At 30.0% G+C, this 19,898-nt stretch overlaps 2 protein-coding genes across 2 annotated transcripts; one reads left to right on the top strand and one right to left on the bottom strand.

Annotated features, from left to right (window-relative positions):
- Positions 1-11,150: 11,150 nt before the first annotated feature.
- On the top strand, positions 11,151-11,880 carry PSK-GAMMA1 (phytosulfokine-gamma1). The gene is made up of 2 exons (XM_006574921.4): positions 11,151-11,343; positions 11,624-11,880. The coding sequence occupies exons 1-2, from the start codon at positions 11,188-11,190 to the stop codon at positions 11,750-11,752; spliced, it is 285 nt and encodes a 94-aa protein (XP_006574984.1). The 5' UTR covers positions 11,151-11,187; the 3' UTR covers positions 11,753-11,880.
- Positions 11,881-18,425: 6,545 nt separating this feature from the next.
- On the bottom strand, positions 18,426-19,670 carry LOC100778078 (basic leucine zipper 43). Its single transcript, XM_003518761.5, has one exon. The coding sequence runs from the start codon at positions 19,217-19,219 to the stop codon at positions 18,620-18,622; it is 600 nt and encodes a 199-aa protein (XP_003518809.1). The 5' UTR covers positions 19,220-19,670; the 3' UTR covers positions 18,426-18,619.
- Positions 19,671-19,898: the final 228 nt, after the last annotated feature.

The raw sequence follows: 19,898 nt of genomic DNA, 5'->3' as shown, positions 1-19,898 counted from the left end.
TATATTTATTCTCTGATAAAAAAAATTATAATTAGTCAAGACTAAAATAATTCATTAATTGATTAGAAAATAAATACAAAATTAACCAATTTATAGGAGATTAAAATAAAATATCAAGGATAAAAAATAAAATTATTATTTTATTGGAGACTCAACTTAAAACAAATATTTATTAGGAAACAAACGCAAAAACTAAGTATTTATTAAGAATAAAAAAATATTTTAAAAAATATAATAAAATTTTATCTTATGTAGAAAAGAGTGCAAAGAAATATAATAAATACTTTAAGAACAAAAATAGAATAAATATAAAAATTTTGAAGTTAGAAACCATCGTTTTAATAACCGCTACTAGAGATTGCTGGACCAGGATCGAGAATCTAGAGGGAGTGAATAAATTATTGGTAGATTTTTATAATGTTAAATTTTCTTTCACACCCTTAATAAAAGATTTTCACTAATATATCACTTGAAGATGATAAGTTGAAAAAACAGTTTCAAAATTCAATTATTCAAGACAAAGAATTGAAATCTCTTGAAACATAAACTTGGTTAATTGAACCTAATGCTGAAAACAGACTATAAAGAAGAAAGATTCAAAGAGACTGGATGATTCATATTGGTTCAATCCAATGCTGAGATTATCTCAACAACTTGAGTTGAGATTTCCACAAAAATTTTAAGGAATATACAAACGCTATGCACACACAACAAATCTAAAAACTCTCTTTTCCTTAAACACTATTAATTAGAAGAATCTCTTTGTTGAAAATCCACTACAAAGAACCTTTGAGAAACCTTATATCATATATCAGATACTTAATATGATATTTGATTTGAGTGTTTTCTTTCTTCTTTTTTTTCAAAGAAAACAAAAATGAAAATAAAAATACGTTTGCTTGAAAAAGAGGCTCAAAACTGACAACAACAAATTAATATTTTCAGTCTTTTACGAATAAATAAAAACACAATGACACATTAAAGTACTTTTTTTATACATGTTTTTCAAAACTTAAAAATTTAAAAATGAAAACAAAAAATAAACACTCAAACTAAGTGTCTTTATCTTTTCAACAACAAAAAATTTTATTAAAATATATCAAATATTCTTTAGTTGATATGATGCAATCAAATATTATATTAACTATAATTTAAACTTTATTACAGTTAAAAATTTGTGCAGCTGTTATTCCTTTAATAGATTAAAAATTATAGGACTGTTATATATAACTGTTATTATAACTCTGTCGTCCTCATCTGCCACCTCCCATCCACCGCCAGGTACCATTTCCATTCATCTAAATCTATGTGTTGGCACCGCGTACGTGTTTATGTGGCTATCTTAATTCTGCTTTTTATTTTCTATGACTTATTAAAATATAAAACTGAAGAAAAAAAACAAAATGTCGGCCCTATTTTTCTTATATAGAATTAAATTCAAATTAATGTGATTTTCTTTTTTACCTTTGACTTCTCGTTCTATATTGTAACAATCACCTTTTACAAAATCGGAGGAGAAAGTAGTAATCATGCAATACAACATATAAAATTTGTGGTCAAATTAAAAAATAAATACTCCAATTATGATAAAGTATTAGTTGAATAAAACTTAATTGCAAATTTTTTAAGGTGCTTTTATTGTTTCTTTTTCAATCAGAATTGAGTGGTCAAATGAAGATTTGCTTGAGCAAAAACTCCAATTATTCTGATTAACAATAAGAAGAAAAAATATCAATTAGCCAACTACATTCTCGTACATATTAGTATTGTATAGAAAACGATCTAGTAATAGCATTTTTTGCACATCTAGTGTTGTATGCTGAATAGAGCATAGGACAGGGGAAAATTGTTGCATATTTCAAAATTATGATGGTCTCTCTACATGGCATATGAACATATGATTGTTATTAATTATTTCTTTGAAAAATTCAAATGTGTTAGTTGGTAGTGATTGATTGAGACTATAAAAGCATGGTGATATATGGAACTATCAAATAATTTTTCACCTATGCAGTGTGATAATTTTTGGGTTGTAATGTATCTGGTCATTGTTTGCAGTTTACTGGAGGCTCTAGATGTTGATGTTATGCACGAAGGGGTGCAGAACCTGGTGATACCAATACAAAACCAGTTTGAATCTGTGAACTCCAACAACGTGCACCACAATGACAACACCACCTACTGTTGGCTAACTCAAGAGGACGTGTTCCGCTACCTCCTCAACTCAATTGGTGTGTTTTCCCCAACATCGGGGAACCCCATCAACACCTTAGGCGTCATTGACACACAAAACCTTTTGAAGAGAGAGAAAGAAAGAGAATCACAAGAAAGAGAGTAAGAGAGGTTTGAGATTTTGGTATCCCCTCATACTTTAGTGTCACGTTGGATATTCTACGTGACACTAAAATTGCCAACAATGCACCTCACTAACGGCGTTACTTTCAAATTTAACAGCGATGACTATTTTGCAACACTTATGTAAAGATAGAGACTATTTTTTACATTTCAAAAAAATAGGAACTAATTTGTAAAATGACTACAAAAATAGGAACCAAAATGTCTATTCACTCAAACTTTTATTATTAATGCCAATAGGGTCTCATCACCTATTAAAGGTGTAGGTATTGTGTGCCTCTCACCCTCCTTATCGATTCCGGATGTTTTATTTATTCTTACATTAAACTGTAATCTTCTCTCTGTTAGCAAATTAACCAAATCACATTTTTGTGTTGTCTCGTTTTATCCAACCCATTGTCTTTTTTAGACCATCCATTCCAAGGAGAAGATTGACAGTGGTAGAGAGAGTGAAGGGCTGTATTATCTGGAAAATGTCTCACAAAAAACCCATAAATGAGCATTGGCTTGTCTTATGAATGAACACATTCAAGATAAAAATAAAAAGGAAATATGGCTATGGCATAAACGATTAGGACATCCCTCTTATGGGTATCTAAAAAAATTGTTTCCATCGCTATTTCATAAATGCAATATTTCTGATTTTCTTTGTGAAACTTGTGTAAAGGAAAAAAGCCAACATGTTGTGTTTCCTTTAAGCAATAAAAAGAATTGATTTTCCTTTTTCATTAATTCACACAAATGTTTAGGGCCCTGTCCCACAATCTACGCATAATGGGAAAAAATGGTTTATCAATTTTGTTGATGATTGTACTCGGGTAACCTGGGTGTATTTGCTTAAACATAAAAGTGATGTGTGTGATGTGTTTTGTTCCTTTCATCAGATGATAGCTACACAATTTAACACATATATTAAGGTCATTAGATCAGAAAATGGAGGGGGGATATTTTAAGACTGAATTAATAGAGTTCATGAACTCTAATGGAATCTTGCATCAAACCACTTGTCCTTATTCACCATAACAAAATGAAGTGGCTGAGAGGAAAAATAGAAATATATTAGAGGTGACAAGATCACTTTTGGTAGATGCTAATGTCCCATCTCATTTATGGGGTGAGGCTGTGAGCTCTGTAGTTTATTTGATTAATCGAACCCCTTCTAGTGTGCTTAACTTTAGAAGGCCTCTAGATGTGTTGTCTGATCATTGTATCATTCCTTCCATGGTTTATTTACCACCTTATGTTTTTGGATGTGTTATATTTGTTCACTTACATCCACATCAACGTACAAAGCTTGAAGAATGAGCTATCAAATGTGTTTTTGTTGGGTATGGATCAACTCAAAAAGGTTATCGTGCTTACCATCCACCATCAAAGAAATTTTATATCTCTATGGATGTGACATTTAATGAGCATAATTTTTTTATGTTGATTCTACACTTTAGGGAGGAAATGAAAGTGAAGTGCATAATCATGATATTAGTATGTTTGATATCTCATATATAAATTATATTGTGAAAATAAATTACCGTGTAAGGATCATTCTGCAAGAAGTGAGCCAATCCTAAAGATGAACGATTTTTTTTTGGATAATGCAGTGTCTTCTGATCATAACCAATTGGTTCAATCTTCTCCACAGGTTCGGCTTGACTCTTCAGAGGTACCTTCTGATCTTGTCTCTGATAATACTAATGTAGATGAAACTGATCATGAAATTGTTTCTCTTGATCCTACCCTTGATAATACTAATTTAGATGAAACCAATCATGAAATTGATCATTGTCTGCGTGAGACCACCAACACACCAAACACTGAGTCTACTATTGTCCAATATAATCTTCCACCCTGCTCTAATCGTGGTCAACCTCCAGCTAAATATGAACCAGACCTCCAAGCCAAAGTTAAATATCCCATTAGTAAATATGTGTCATATCACAAGGTATCTAAGTCATATGCATCATTTGTATCTCAATTATCTTCAATTTCTATTCCTAGTAATATATAGGAAGCTTTGGCATATCCTAGATGGACCAAAGCAATGGTTGATGAGATGGCAGCTTTAGAAAAAAAACAATACTTGGGATCTTGTGTCCTTACCATGAGGGAAGAAAACTATGGGCTGCAAATGAGTATTTACAGTCAAACACAAAGCTGATGGAACTATTGAGAGGTATAAAGAATGACTTGAGGCTAAAGGTTATACTCAATCTTATGGTGTAGATTATCAAGAGACGTTCGCACCGGTAGCCAAGCTCAACACTGTGAGAATACTTCTGTTGCTAGCAACAAACCAAGATTGGTCTCTTCTACAATTTGATGTGAAAAATGCTTTCCTACATGGAGATATTTTAGAAGAAATTTATATGGATCCCCACCAGGCATGACAGATTCAAATGGAATGAAGGTTTGCAAATTAAAGAAGGCTCTATATGGATTAAAAAAATCCCCAAGAGCATGGTTTGGAAGGTTTACCAAGTCTATGAAGGCTTTTGCCAATAGGGCAAGTAACTCTGATCACACCTTATTTTTGAAGAGAGGAAAAGAAAAAATTACAACTTTGATTATATATGTAGATGACATGCAGGAAATGACCAAGATGAGATTTCTAATTTGCAACAATACCTTGCGTCTGAACAACTTGAGATGAAACAACTTGGAAACCTCAAATATTGTTTGGGTATTGAAGTAGCTAAATCAAAACATGGTATTTTCATATGAACAAAATCATAAACTCTTTCAATGCTCAAATTCAGCACGCATAGACAGAGGAGATACCAAAGACGGGTAGAAAAACCAATTTATTTGTCCCATACACGTCCAGATATTACCTATGCAGTGAATGTCGTTAGTCAATTTATGCATGACCCACGAAAGCTTCATATGGATGATGTCGAGAGGATTTTGAGATATTTGAAGTCCACTCCTCGAAAAGGAATTTTGTTCTCAAATCATGGAAACTTAAAGGTAGAAGGGTACACTGATGCAGATTAGGCAAGTTCAAGAGATGATAGAAGATCTACCTCTGGATGTAACATGGAGGGGTAAAAAAACAGCCTGTAGTAGCAAGATCTAGTGTTGAAGCAGAACTCAGAGGCATGACACGTGTATGTGAACTTTTGTAGGTTAAAAATGTACTATCAGGTTTGGGCTTTAAATCAAATAAAACTACGACTTTGTACTGTGTGACAATACGTCGGCTATAGCAATTGCTCACAATCCTATCAAACATGATAGAACAAAGCATGTGGAGATTGATAGACATTTCATCAAAGAGAAGCTTGAAGCTAGAATAATTTTCTTTCCCTTTGTAAGATCTGAATTACAGTTGGCTGATGTTCTCACCAAAGGAGTGTCAAACAGAGCGGGGGTGTTAAGATATGTCAAATATTCTATTAACTAATATTATACAATCAAATATTATGTTAGCTAGGCTTTATTACAGTTGAGATAATTTATGCAGTTGTAATTCCTTTAATAGATGAGGAATTATAGGACCCTTATATATATATTACACTATTCTATGAATAAAATACATCAGACTTATTCTTTAAACATTTTTATATAGAATCATTATACAAATTTACTTCATGTGAAGATATGAATGAGCACAAAGATTAACCAAGAGAAGGACTAAGCCTTTGATCTTGAGATGAGAGAATCAAAACTTGTAGTGCAGACATCAAACTTGATGAAAACCCCTTCAAAGCTCCATTCTCAAGAGTCTAAGAATATTTTCATAAGACAATTATGGCTTGAGAGATGGTGAGTAAACTTTATAATTTTTCAAAATATAACAAGAATAATCAATTATAGGCTTCATGTAATCAATTAAATTTTTTTTAGTGGTTTTGAGTTCGAGTTTAAATATATTTAATCTATTTATTCGAGGCTGTAATCAATTAAAATAGAAAATTTTCTTTTCTTTTTACATAAACTCACTTTTGTCTTGTGTAAATTAGTTTGGAATGTAAGGACAATGTTCCTTTCAAAATCAAGCTAAGATTCACTTAAAGAAATTGGTTAACTTGATGAGTAATCGATTATATAAGTGAGTTTTTTTATGATCAGATCGATTTTGAACATTGTAATCGATTACTAAAATATGATAATCATTAATTTTTGAAACACTCATTTGACTGACTTAAATTTCTGATTTGCTTAGCTTAGGTTATGTTTAGGAATCAATTTACCTATAACTGAACGTACATATGCCTAATTACTTTTTTTTTATAAAAAAAAAGTACATATGCCTAATTCTAAAACACTCAATACAGATGCCATGATTAATCAACAAAGTTTGACACCTTAAAAATCAAAATCTATAGGAAATGTTGCATATTTCTTAAATATTTCATTTTCAGCCTATAGAGGCAGTGTTTAAAAAATGATGCAAGCTATTAAAAAAATTCTTTACCAATTATTGTTAATAAAGTCAGTTAAGTTTTTTAACTAGTAAAAAAGTTAAAAATTAGTTAAAATAATGTAACAAATATAGTCTATGTGTATACTATTACTCCATTCTTCTTAAGTATGTTCTCTATAATAACTTCTTGTTACTTTGTTGTCTGATAAAGTGACAACGAGTTTTCCTCCCTCACCATCCTACCTCGGTCAAAATAATTTCAGCACTAAAGTAAAAATTATTATTATTGTTAGCTCTAATTTATTTCACAATTTTATATTATTATCTTTGATTTTACATTAGATTTAGAATGGTTTATCATTATCACTCACTTGAGAGTTAAACGTCTTTACTTTTACAAGTATACACATCTTCACTCATAAAATAAACCAATTTGATGAAAGGAAGAAGTGTTCATCATCGACCATAGGTCCTAACTTTCCCGAGTCTTGAAAACAATTGGCAAATAATGGAAGTGTTCGGTACAGTAGTAAGTGTAAAATGCTTAATTTAGCAACACAAAGTTATCAATATAAAGAATCATGAAATGTCGGTATCAATAATCTTGAGTATGAAAGGTGACATTTGCTTTCCGGCATATAATTATGCTATCAAGTAAGCCTTCATAAAAGATAAAAGATAAAAGTGAAAGCCAAAATTGAATTTACAATAATTTTTAGAGGAGGGATAAAGTTATTTTAAGAATAACTTTAAAAAACTAATCTTTATTCTAATAATTGATTTTCTTGAAAAATTTATGGTTAATGTTAACTATTTATTATAATCATTAAATTTTAAAAGAAATAAATAATAAGGATGAAAAACAATTCTAGAGTTACTTTTGAGATAAGTTAATTTCTTATCGTTATTCTTTATTTTCTAAAATTATTATATATATTAACTATATTTCTATCTATAGGAATTAAACATGGTATGGGATGAGATTTACAACATGCACATTTAATGTTCAATCAAAAATTTATATTAATTTAATGTATATTAATTTAATGGTCATGTATTGACAATGTAAAATAATTTTATATTTTTAATATAAATTTTAAAGTAATTATCATAAAATTTAATAATCCTATCATACATGAATTATAATTAGATAATAGTATAAAACTTTTTATTGGTGTATAATTTTTTTCTCAATTTATAATTTGTATTTTAGTTTAAATCTTATCCTTTTGGGCCAAGCATGTGCCTTCAGCCCACTACCAAGCCGTTTAACTCGGTATGTCTAACCCAAACGGAGACCCGTTTTATCCGAGCAACTCCTCTCCTCTGTGTAACTGTCCTTCCGTATATATGCCGGGATGTGCATACACCACTTTGTGTATGCCTCAAGCTTCGTATTTGTAAAGTTTTTTTTTTTTCTCTCTCTCTTTCTTTCTGTATAGAAAGTTTGAGAATAAAACTTTTATATATGTTATAAGTTTATAAAAATATTTTTTTAAGAATTTGTTGGTTTTCATGAAAATATTATTCCCATGTTTTAGTTTATTTTCATTCACGTGAATTACACTATATTAAAGTTAATGATAAGAATAAAGAGTAATTATTGAAATAAAAATATTTCTCCTCAAGAATAATTAATATAAATAGTATATTTTTAAGTGTTAATGCATCTACATTTTATACGTAGACTTTTGGGTAAAATATATCGTGTACTTGTACTTTAATTGAATGTTGTTTTTAGTTTTTAAACCTTTAATTTAGTTACTGAATTTTATATAAAAAACACACACACACACACACAGGTTTTTAGTTCTTTTTCGCACCCTGAAATAACAGATGCAGAAATTGGAGAGTTTATAAGCACAAGGATTAAAATCACATTTTTTAAATAAAATTCAGCGATTAAATTGTATAAAGTTTAGAGATTAAAAAAAGAATCAACATAAATAAAAAAAATAAAAAAATATTTTATTTTAAGTTTTTTAAGAAATTTTTTTATAAGACTCTTTTTAATTTTTCTCTTATATTAATTTTTTATCAAAATATATTTAATTACATCACAAATTTATTTTTAGTCAATAAAAAACAAATATTGTAAATTAATAAAATAAACTAGTTTTCTTGGGAGGATTAGAATTTAGATAGATAACTTGACTAGATACAAATTAACATAAAATTATATAACTACTATTCTCTCTCCGCGTATTAGTTTATTAGGTGAAAAATAATTATGTAAAAAGACTAAGTCAATGAATTCCAATATTTTTTTAACAATTTTAATTTTACTAATTAAATAAACCAAAATTATAGTTCTTGTGAATTATACGTTCTCTCCCTTTTATAAAACATTTTTGAAAATTATTTTTTCCTTTCACTGACTAAAGTAATTAATTTTCTTAAAAGTCGTGAATTAATTAAAACGATTTTTTTAGATGAATGAAGTAATTAAAAGGGTATTATATATATGTAAGAACTGAGATAGGTTATTTTTAGTTTTTCAAAACTTTTAAGTTTGAGTATTGTGTATAAGTAATGTTTATTAAAATTATGAGAAAAATAATTATACATTCATAGTATTATTCAATTACAATATATTGTAAGATAAATTTATTGATTTTTATAATAACTACTTTAAAAATTATATTAACAGTAATTTATAATATAAAATTATATTTTACATTGTCACTTATCCCTATAGTCATATTAAACTCTAAAAATATTAATCTAATAATACTATAAAAAAATATTTGTAATTCTAATAAACTTATCTATCAAAGCAGTAAACAAAAAGAAAAGCACTTAACATAGATTAAACTATTATGTGAATTATAAATTTTTTAAGATGACTTTGGGCAAAGTAAAGGATTAGAAGATCCAACATCCACAAGTGTCTACCACATGTAAGTTCAAGGTAGAGAGATGGAAAGAAGAGAAAAGAAAAATTTGAATATTATTTTGGATAATGATGAGCAAATCAATTTTTACATGAATACATTGAGTCTTATATAGCTAAATTTGTAACTAATTTGTAAGTAACTAAACTAATTTGTAACTAACTAAATTAAACTAATAACTAACTTGTAACCAACTAAACTAATTTTTATCTCTAATATCGCTGCAAGCTGGAAGGTGTTGAAAACACTTCTAGCTTGGAGAAGACAATACATCAACAACAAAGGAAATGAAAAAAATTTGAAAACTTGAAATATAGCTAAACATGTCGGAAATACATTGGCCAAAAATAGAAACTTCTAGAAATCTTCGATCAACTTCGACTTTCTCAATCTTCTTCCAAGAGTCCAAAGCAAGCATCAAAGCTTAACCATCAAGCGAAATCAACAACAAGATCTTTTGATAGAAGCTCAAATCATTAATCCATGAAATTATCAAAGCTTAATCACCAAGCAGAAACTATACCTCAAAGTTTAACCACTTGACAGAAGCAACGAGGTTTAACCATCAAGAGCAAAAGCAAAACAACATTTCAATGCTTAACCATCCATGACAAAAGCTTAAGCAATGCTTAATCACCAAGGACAGAAGCTTATATCAACAAAATAGAAGAATCACAAAATTTATCTTCTATGAAAACTTTTCACAAACACTTTGTGAACTAACAATAATCAAGGCTTAACCACTCATGATAGAAGCTAACAAATAAACAATGTTTAACCACCACACATGGCAGAAACTAAAGTCATCAAAACAAACCTAAAAGGCTGAAACAATAAGCCAAAATCTTCAAAAGCGTTTAATCAAACACCTTGTTGGCAAAAACTGGATAGTGCTAGACATGGAAAAACTTACTCTAGCCATGCAAATTGAAATTGTTCTGGTTCCTCTTCCGCTTTCCACCGACATCCTTTATCTTCACAAAACCTTGTGCAACACTAATGAAATTAAGATATGAAGACGTCATCTCTAAGAGTATGGGTGATGGGTGATATTGCTCTAATACCATGATAAAGTTCAAGGTAGAGAGATGGAAAGAAGAGAAAAAAGAAACTTGAATAATGCTCAAAAGAACAAATCAAATTTTACATGAATACATTCAGTCTTATATAATTAAACTTATAACTAATTTGTAACTAACTTATAACCAACTAAACTAATTATTTATCTCTAATAGTGTTAATTTATCGTACACTAGACTTGCAAGAACAGCTTGCCTCTCTGGTGACAAAAACATAAAGAATAGCCAACAAAGGAAGGAGCAAAACGGTTCTCACTTCCCACTTCTCAATGTAATGTCTCTCAATTTAAATAATTGGTATTCCCTAGAAAGACAGGAAGCATTTACCTCTAAATTAATGGGAGCATTGAATTTTCTTTGACTTTTTGTGGTATGTTGCCTGATTTCAATGCTCATTCTTGGAACTTCACACTCCCACTACTACTATTCCATTTATATTTCCCTTCACACTCTATTTGTGCCAAAGTTATATGTTCCCAAGAGTTAAGTTAACCATATGGCAAGGTGCATCACAATAGTAGTATTCTATGTTATTTATGTTCTTCTTTTCACGGTTGTTGAGGGCAGGTCCTTGTTCATGATCAACACCAATAGTCCAGATGTTGTTCCACATAGACCAGTTTCTTCTTCCCATGTAACAACAATGTCACTTGTAAGTACATGTTTAGATTATAGTTTGCTAAAGTATTCCAAGTCTCTAAAACTAGATTTGCCGACAAAATTTTACTTTCAAATATATTTTTTGAGGGATACGTAATCAAACAAGATTTCATACTGATTTTACTCTCAAACAACTTTTGAACCCTCCCACCAAAAATCAAAACATACCCGAAGTGGGTTCTTAAAATATTTTGTTCAGTTACATGTTATGTTTATGTTTGTTTTCAAACTGTACTTAACCTTTTTTTTGTGAATTTTCTTGTACTATGTAGGAAAAGACACGGTTCAATGATGATGGTGGTGCTTGCAAGGGACTAGACAGGACTGAGTGTGTGGTTAAAACAACAATGGTTGCTCATACGGATTATGTTTACACACAAGACATTAATAATGGGCCTTGATTGTGCTATTTCTTGCTTCTGTTTTTGCTCTTCATACTGTTTATTGAGGATTATATTGTGCTGCGAGAAGTGTAATTCTTTAGAATACTAGAATTGGCAACAATGTGAAAAATATGTAATTCTATCTATTTTTCCGCCTGATGTTTGCTTTACTTTTTGATAAGGCCGACAAATTGATCATAAGAGATACTGCTACCAACCCACAACTCTTGAGTCTTGATTAGAAAATTGGACCCTTTATTTTATTTTTATTGATAAATGTTAGTTGTTTGTTTGTTAATTTTTGTTAGTGAGAAGACTCAAATTCATGATTTAATTTATCTCTTTTTTTCTTTATTCTTTATTATTAAGTTAATCTTATATCTTCTAATTAAATCCTTTTATAACTTGAACATTGGAAAAAATCAAAGATTTTAAGATATATTCTTATAAGTATGAGTAAAAAGTCTCACATTAAATGAGAACGAATGTTTTAAGTAATATATAAGTGAGAAATATTTATAAATTTAATATCTTAAAATTTTGAGTTGAATTTTAAGTTATGTAATTTGTTTGTTACTCTATAAAAAAAATATCTTTCCATCTAGCCGTATATTTTAACGGCACAATGGATATCCTTAAGAACTCTTTTGTAATTCAGATTTCATAGTTCATATTGTAGCTCAAGGAGTACTGGTGGATGTACTTTTCAAAGAGCATTTTGTTCCTAGATTGAAAATGGTTACTGAAAGTAGAGTAACAAATAGTATGATTTTTTTAGTACAAATAGTATGATTTACGTTCATAAGAGAAAGACAATTTTTACAAACTATGATCTACTAATTATATTCTCTAAGTATTGTGTTATAAGATAATTTAAATATTACCTGTTAGGGTTATCAATTTAGATATTGCCATATATGTTGTCTTGTAACTTTGAACAGAGAAAAATACATTTTTCATCAATCAGGATCCATATGTTAATTGTATATATATATTCTCTCTAACATAATAGACAACATGAGGATTTAAAATATAACGGGTGTAGTTCACAACGCACTAAATTTATATGAAACGATTTGAGTTTGATTATGGCAAAATATAATCTTGAGGAGGATAACGAGTTTTAAATGTGATTAAATTTTAGATTGAAAATTAATTTTATATTTAACCTAAAAGATTAAAACTTATGAAAATACCTTATATCCTATTACCGGAGAGTCAAATGTCCAAATTAGGTAATTATAAAAAAATGAGGATTTAAACTTTAAATCTTACCTTTTAGCATTGGCAATATCGATCTTGGCATAGTAGCTAAGGAATGAAAAATGCTTTTGATCTCCAAGAAAGTGATTATCATGATTTACAGTAAGACATAATAAACTCGAGAATGGTATATAAAAAAAATATTAAAATACTCTCACAACATCTTTTTAAGTGATAGTTGGCATGGATGAAAAAATCGTCACAAGTACATGCCTTTAAGTGTTACAGGAAACCATTTTGAATTCTATTTCTAACAACGGTTGCAAAAACAAGTATAATTGGTGCTTCTGTTTACAAAAAAGCAAATGAAAAGTTGGGGTAGTTTTGGAGAAGTCCAAAACCAAAATGAGGAGAAGTGGAGAATAGAGAATGCGTAAAAATGAGGCCGACAAATTTTGACACAGACCATTTTATCCAACAAGGGGCATGTAGTTGAGATAACACTACTGAATTAACTTTGACAAATTTGTTGGTATTACTTTGACAAATGGGCTTGGGTTGAATCGTGTGTGGAATTTCAATGCAACTAAAAAGCCTAGTCATGTCTAAACTCTAAAGTCAATGTTCAGAGTAAAGTGTTAATTAATTAATTATTCTGTACAAATTCCATTTCTTTCATGTTATTGGCTTTTACACTCATAAAGCTTTTTTTAAGATTGAAGTGAGTTGCTTTTACTCTTCAAAAGAAATGTTTTTTTTTTCTCTCAATAGACTGCAAATACTTTTCATTGAAAACAATTATATTCAAGTCTGATATATATCATTATGAAAAAAAAAAAAATACTATTGTTTAGTTTGCTAATTTGGCTCAAGAGGCATCCATATAATCTTCCCTATGATCCATAGTCATAGAATTGAATCCTTTTTTTTATCCGTGTCCAATATTTTGTTGATATAGTTAGAAGAATTTTGGAGAACTTGTTTGATCCTACAAAAATGATTCGTGACAAGCATTTCTTGTTTGGATGAGAGAATTTTGAGAGAGAAATTCAATATATATCAAAATGATTTGTTTGTATATCAAATCCAAAGAAATTTCAAAATGATGGGGATTTTATAGGAGACCCCCCCCCCCCCCCCCCCCAGTAAAATGGAACAATTGCAAGTAAATAATACCTAAAATGAAGGAAATTCCAACCCCAAAAATAAAAATTCGCATATATTGGAAAGTTAATTCACCTTTATTTATGCAAAAAAATAAAAATTAAAACCCCATAAATTTAAATTATTTTATCCCAATGAAGTAATGGACCCCTTTTTTTTTCCCGGTCCAATTTTTTTTTAATATAGTTAGAAAAATTTGGGGGAACTTTTTTGTTCCCACAAAAAGGTTTGGGGCCAAGCTTTTTTTGTTGGGGGGGGAGATTTTGGGGGGGAAAATTCAATATTTTTCAAAATGATTTGTTTGTTTTTCAAATCCAAAAAAATTTCAAAATGGGGGGGTTTTTTTGGGGGACCCCCCCCCCCCCCCCCCCCCAGTAAAATGGAACAATTGCAAGTAAATAATACCTAAAATGAAGGAAATTCAAACACAAAAAATAAAAATTCGCATATATTGAAAGTTAAATCACTTTATTATGCAAAAAAATAAAAATTAAAACACAATAAATTTAAATTATTTTATCCAAATGAAGTATTTAAAAAGTGAAAGAAATTTAATTAAAGTAATTAAATTCTTATATATTTCAAACTCCTTGAAAGTTCAAAATCTCTTACCCTAACCCAATTTTTAGCTTATTTTTAGTAAGCTTTTTGATGGAGCTAATCGAAATAATTTTTTTATGTCATTTTAACATGTATGATACTCAAATTTATGAGATAAGTTTTTACCTAACAAGATTTTATTGAAAAAGTGTCTAATTAGAGTGATAGATAAAATTAGCAATGGAAGAAATAAGAATTTTGGAGAGAGTAATGAGAAAGAAGTGAAGACAATTGCAAATAGAATACATACAAAAAAAAAGTGCATCCAAGTCACTATCAAGTATGACTCAAGCCTGAGTCCTCTTGAGAGTAATATGAAATTGGATCCATGTGTTTAAATTTTAATTATATGAATGGCTATCTGATTCTTTTCCGTAAATAAAATTTAAGCATTTAAAATTTATCGTGTATTGTTCTGTTTAATTGTTTTTATAAGTCTTTGGGTTCTACTTGGGCCTTCTAGGTAATTCTGGCATAGCTCACAGAAAGTCAGAAGAACATCAGTTGTAAGTTCTGTTCAGATGCAGGCATCCGGAGAAGGGTTGATCGACAACTTCATAACATTGGAAACGTTTAAATATATGTTTAGTCTATGTAATATATCATGTTTTCTATTTATGTTCTTATAACATTATTTTTTAAATAATCTTTGTAAGTTTTTTTATTTTAGTATTTGAAATTTTATTTTAATTCTCACAAAATATTTAATTTTCATTCTTATCCTTATAATATATAACTAATTTTCTTTTACTTCTTATCATTTTTTTAAAGGAACTAAATTGAATGAACAAAATATTAATATAGCTACAGACAAAATGAAAATATTAGCATTTCACAAGAACTATAATAAAATAACAAGGACCAAAATAGAAAAAAGAAATTTTACAAAAACCATTTTAAAATTAATAATTTTATAAGGATCAAAAAAAAAATATTATAAAAGATTAAAAATTAAAAAAGTAAAGACTCAATTTCATTGACACTACCAAGTAATTTGAAAATTATTAACAAATAGAATTGTCATGAATATGAAATAGCCCATCAGTCCTACACTTATAACATTCATAATAGTAGAATTGTCAAACCCTAATGCAAAAATTATTCCTAAAGTGATGTCGTATACGTATGTAAACGTATCGACTATCGAATATGTCCGTTCCTGTATTCAATATGCATTGAAATTTGAATACTCAAGGGCACATAAAAACACTTTTTAAGAAACAAATTTGGATACTTAATTTGAGTATTTGGATAAGTATCAGTCATGTTCCCTGTACCCAAAGACTTGGTAATAGTTATATTGAGGGTGAGAATAAAATGTGGGATATTGATTGGTTGAGGTTTATATTGAAGGGACTGATATTATCAAAGTTATTATTTTTTCTCACGTTGAATTAAATTTAGGGATGATTTAAGGCAAAAGGTTGTGACATAGTGGTGTAAGATTTTTTATCCATGACAAAAAAATAAATTGAGGATGATTCTTTCTTTTGTCAGCGATGGTAAGGAAAATAATAAGATTGAAACTCTTATAAAATTCTGATTTACTCTAATATTAAATGTTCATTAAATTTTAAATGGTGTGTTTATGTGTTCGCGAGACTATGACAAAGCACATAATTTAGAATGAGAAATGTTAGTAATACTCTTACTGACATCTTATCTCAAATACTCCATTAGAATTTATTAAAAATTATTAATTTTAGGAGATTTTATTTCTCATTTAACATAAATCAAAAGAAAGAATCATTAAATGAGAAACAAGACATAAAAAAACTGATTTTCAATAAACTTATTATAAAGAGAATCTTAAAAAGAGTTTGGTTTACATTTTTCTTTCCTATATAATTCACTTTTAAAAGTTTAATAAATATTTAATATTAGAGTAAAATGTGCAAAAATTCCATGAGCTGATTAACAAAACAAATGAGTGGTAGAATCTGCCAAAACGTAAAAGATGAGCTGTTAAATGTGTAACTAAATATATTTTTTATATAATGAAAGCAATGAAATTTAAACTTAAAATTTTATACAAACTACCTAAATTCCTTACACTAGGCCCACTCAGTGGATTATATATTCACTTGGATTGATTTCCAACTAACTCTTCCTTCAATGCTGATAAGTTGCATATTTAACATATCTTCTAAACCTATAAGACTATAAGTGATAGAGATGAGAGCGTGAGAGAAATTTAATAATTATCATATTAAAATAGATAGTTAATGCCGTTAAAATTAAATAAAACAACCTATATACTGATGAAATTAACTCTTTTCAGGTCAAATTAAACACGCCTCTCCTCTATATACAATATAACCATAAAAAACTCAGTTCATAGAAATAATATGGTGTGGCAATCGGTATCACAACTTTCTTGAAGGTTTTGGGCTTTGACTTTCCTTGAAAAAAAAAAATTGGCAAGCATTTTAACAACAACAACGTGACCCTGATTTGACGATTGTCAAAAGCTGCACGATTTGTATATATTGCTATCAAGATTCTCATGCCAACAATACAATCATGATGGTGCCACAGGCCTCTCTGTATCTCTTTCCGTCCATGTTTGAATTTCAGGTCAAAAAATATTTTGTGACAAAAGTAATTTTGTTAAAAGATCATGACTTTTACGTTTACTTAAATTTTTTTTTTATCCATTGAATTTGAATTGAAATATGCGGATAACTATTTTAATTTTAATTCAAACATGCACTCAATCCAAGTTTGTCCCATGTCTGGTTTAATTTTGCCAAAATTCTAAGATAAGCAAAGCAAATCCCCAACCTTATGCAGAACCTGTCTTCATGTGTTAGAGAGTAGTGTTCAGATTAGATCACACACTCCTGCAAAAGGAAAGACACAATTTGACAATTTTGTGAAGATAGAATAGACCCTTGATGATGATGCATGCACTCCCTTGTCTCTTTGTTAAAAGTACTATTTGAAGCAACACCTGAAGCATGGGCTCCACTTGGTCACATAATCCACATTATTACTAGTGACACAAGAAGAAATTTAAAGAAGGCCTCACTCTGCCAAAAACCTCAGAATAGTTTGTTTTTTGTGTTTTTAGTGGACACCCTTTTGATTATATGTTTTGCTTCTTGTGGTAGTAATGTGTGTGATGATCCACTACCACCAGCACCTCCACCACCATTTGTCGTATTGGAATGGACCCTGTTATTCTCTGGGCAAACAATGGACACACACCCTTTTCGGTGTTCTTTCAGATTTATGATACCTTGTTTTACTTTTGCACGTGCATAGCTCACTCCTCACCTCTTCTTCTTACCCCCTCGTGGTCCTACAAAAGACAAAGTCTATATAGTTAGCAATAGTAGCTACTTCTTAAAGTAAAGATGAAATTTTTTATTCCCAAGAGTTTTTTTTTTCTTTTATAATCTATTGGCCTTTGGTTGGTTTATTTATCTATAATAACTGTTCCATTTTTCGTTGTGGGGGTTTTGTTTGGTGTGAAAATGATATAGGCACCATTTTATTTGGTTAATTTTATAAGATGGGTACAGAGAAATAAGAATATCATAATCTGGCTAGGTACACTGCTTCATCATCAACAAGGATAAGGACGCGGCGATATGGTAGACAAGTAACTGTTCAATTCTTCTGTTCTATGTACGTAAATTTGTTTATATATATATATATATATATATATATATATATATATATATATATATATATTATAAAATTATTATAATGATTCCCAGTAAGGAGCATGTAAAGCTGTTAATTATTTGATAATTGATATATATATGATATGGTTCTAAACTCATACATCTCCAATGGAGGCACAAAAGATCATAGAAATCTAAAGTAAGAAGAAGGGGCATATATATATATATATATATATGAGTAATTACTAATTAATATGTTTGTGTGTGTATAGTGGAGAATATAGCCTCATTCATGAATCATGTCTGCAGGAGTGATTGATTCGTTTAAGGGATCAGGTTTGAGTAGTTGAGAAGTGTTGCATGGAAGGTCCTCCAAATCTTCCATGGTGCAAGCAAAAGAGGTTCCAATTTGCATGTCTGCTAGCATTTGGCGAAGATCCGAAGCTTCTTCCTTGAGGCGTGCATTCTCTTGGAGGACTCTGTCATGTGACTCAGACACATGGTTGAGTTTGTCAATAAGGCTGTGGTTTTCAGTTCTGAGCCTAACAACCTGTGACCATAGCTCATCCAGGTGTTTCTGCTTCCTCATCCTTGATCTGCGGGCGGATTCTCGATTCGATATCATTCTCCGGTGCTTCCTTTCGTCAATGATGTTGAACTGGATTTCATCAGCTTCATCAGAGGTTGAGTTGTTGCTGAGGCATGAGGAGGGAGGAACAACAAATTCATGGCCTGAAGGAGGGTAGTGGCAGTTTGGAAAATTTCTTAGGAGGGTGTTAAGATGAAGGTTAGGGATGTCATTTTGCAGAAGGCTAAAGTTTGGTGGAACTAGGAATGGATTTTCAGGTGCTAGATAGTGAACTCCTCTGATCTCACTAGGAACCATGGTTAGAATTTTGGAACAAATTTTCAAAATGGTTCAAGGGTCTGGTTGCAAGGTATGTTGAGAATCTGAGATGATATTGGAACTGGGGAAGGTTGTGTGAGAATTGGGGTGAATTTATAGAAGATTATGGCTAGAAAAGTGGGGCCAGTTTGGGCAAAGAGTCATGGTCCTAGGGCTTACATGAGCAGAAATTAACAATAATTAGGAAGTGCTCCTACTAATGTATGCATGTGGTATGACTTATACATCCAGGGGAAGACCACTTTTTATTATATAAGTGGCTGTCCTTAGTCCATGTCATAAAGTTGTTGGGTTATGGTTATGTGTATTAGTATTACTTTTATGCAGTCTATATATTATCTATGGCTCTATATATGTTCATATTATTCGTTGCTATTATGGTGTAATGGAAATTTATGACTTAGAGACTTCTGTCAAGGGATACAACATTTGATAAATAAAAGAGAATGGTGGTTAAATTTTATATAATGGCTAAGACAAGTAAAAATAGCATTGTTTTAAATTGCAAATGCGATTATTGGCCATTAATGTGAGTCAACTATAGAGGGCGAGTCCTGCACATGGTAAAGTTCTGTCCTGGTAATTAAATGATCATGAATTCGATTCCGGAAACAGACTCTTTATAGGGAAAGATTATGTACAATTACCAGCACCATAG

The sequence above is a fragment of the Glycine max genome, chromosome 2 (genome assembly GCF_000004515.6).
Source record: "Glycine max cultivar Williams 82 chromosome 2, Glycine_max_v4.0, whole genome shotgun sequence".
In the NCBI taxonomy this organism is placed as follows: domain Eukaryota; kingdom Viridiplantae; phylum Streptophyta; class Magnoliopsida; order Fabales; family Fabaceae; genus Glycine; species Glycine max.
Note: the sequence above shows the minus strand (reverse complement) of the source record. Positions and strands in the feature narration are given on the sequence as shown.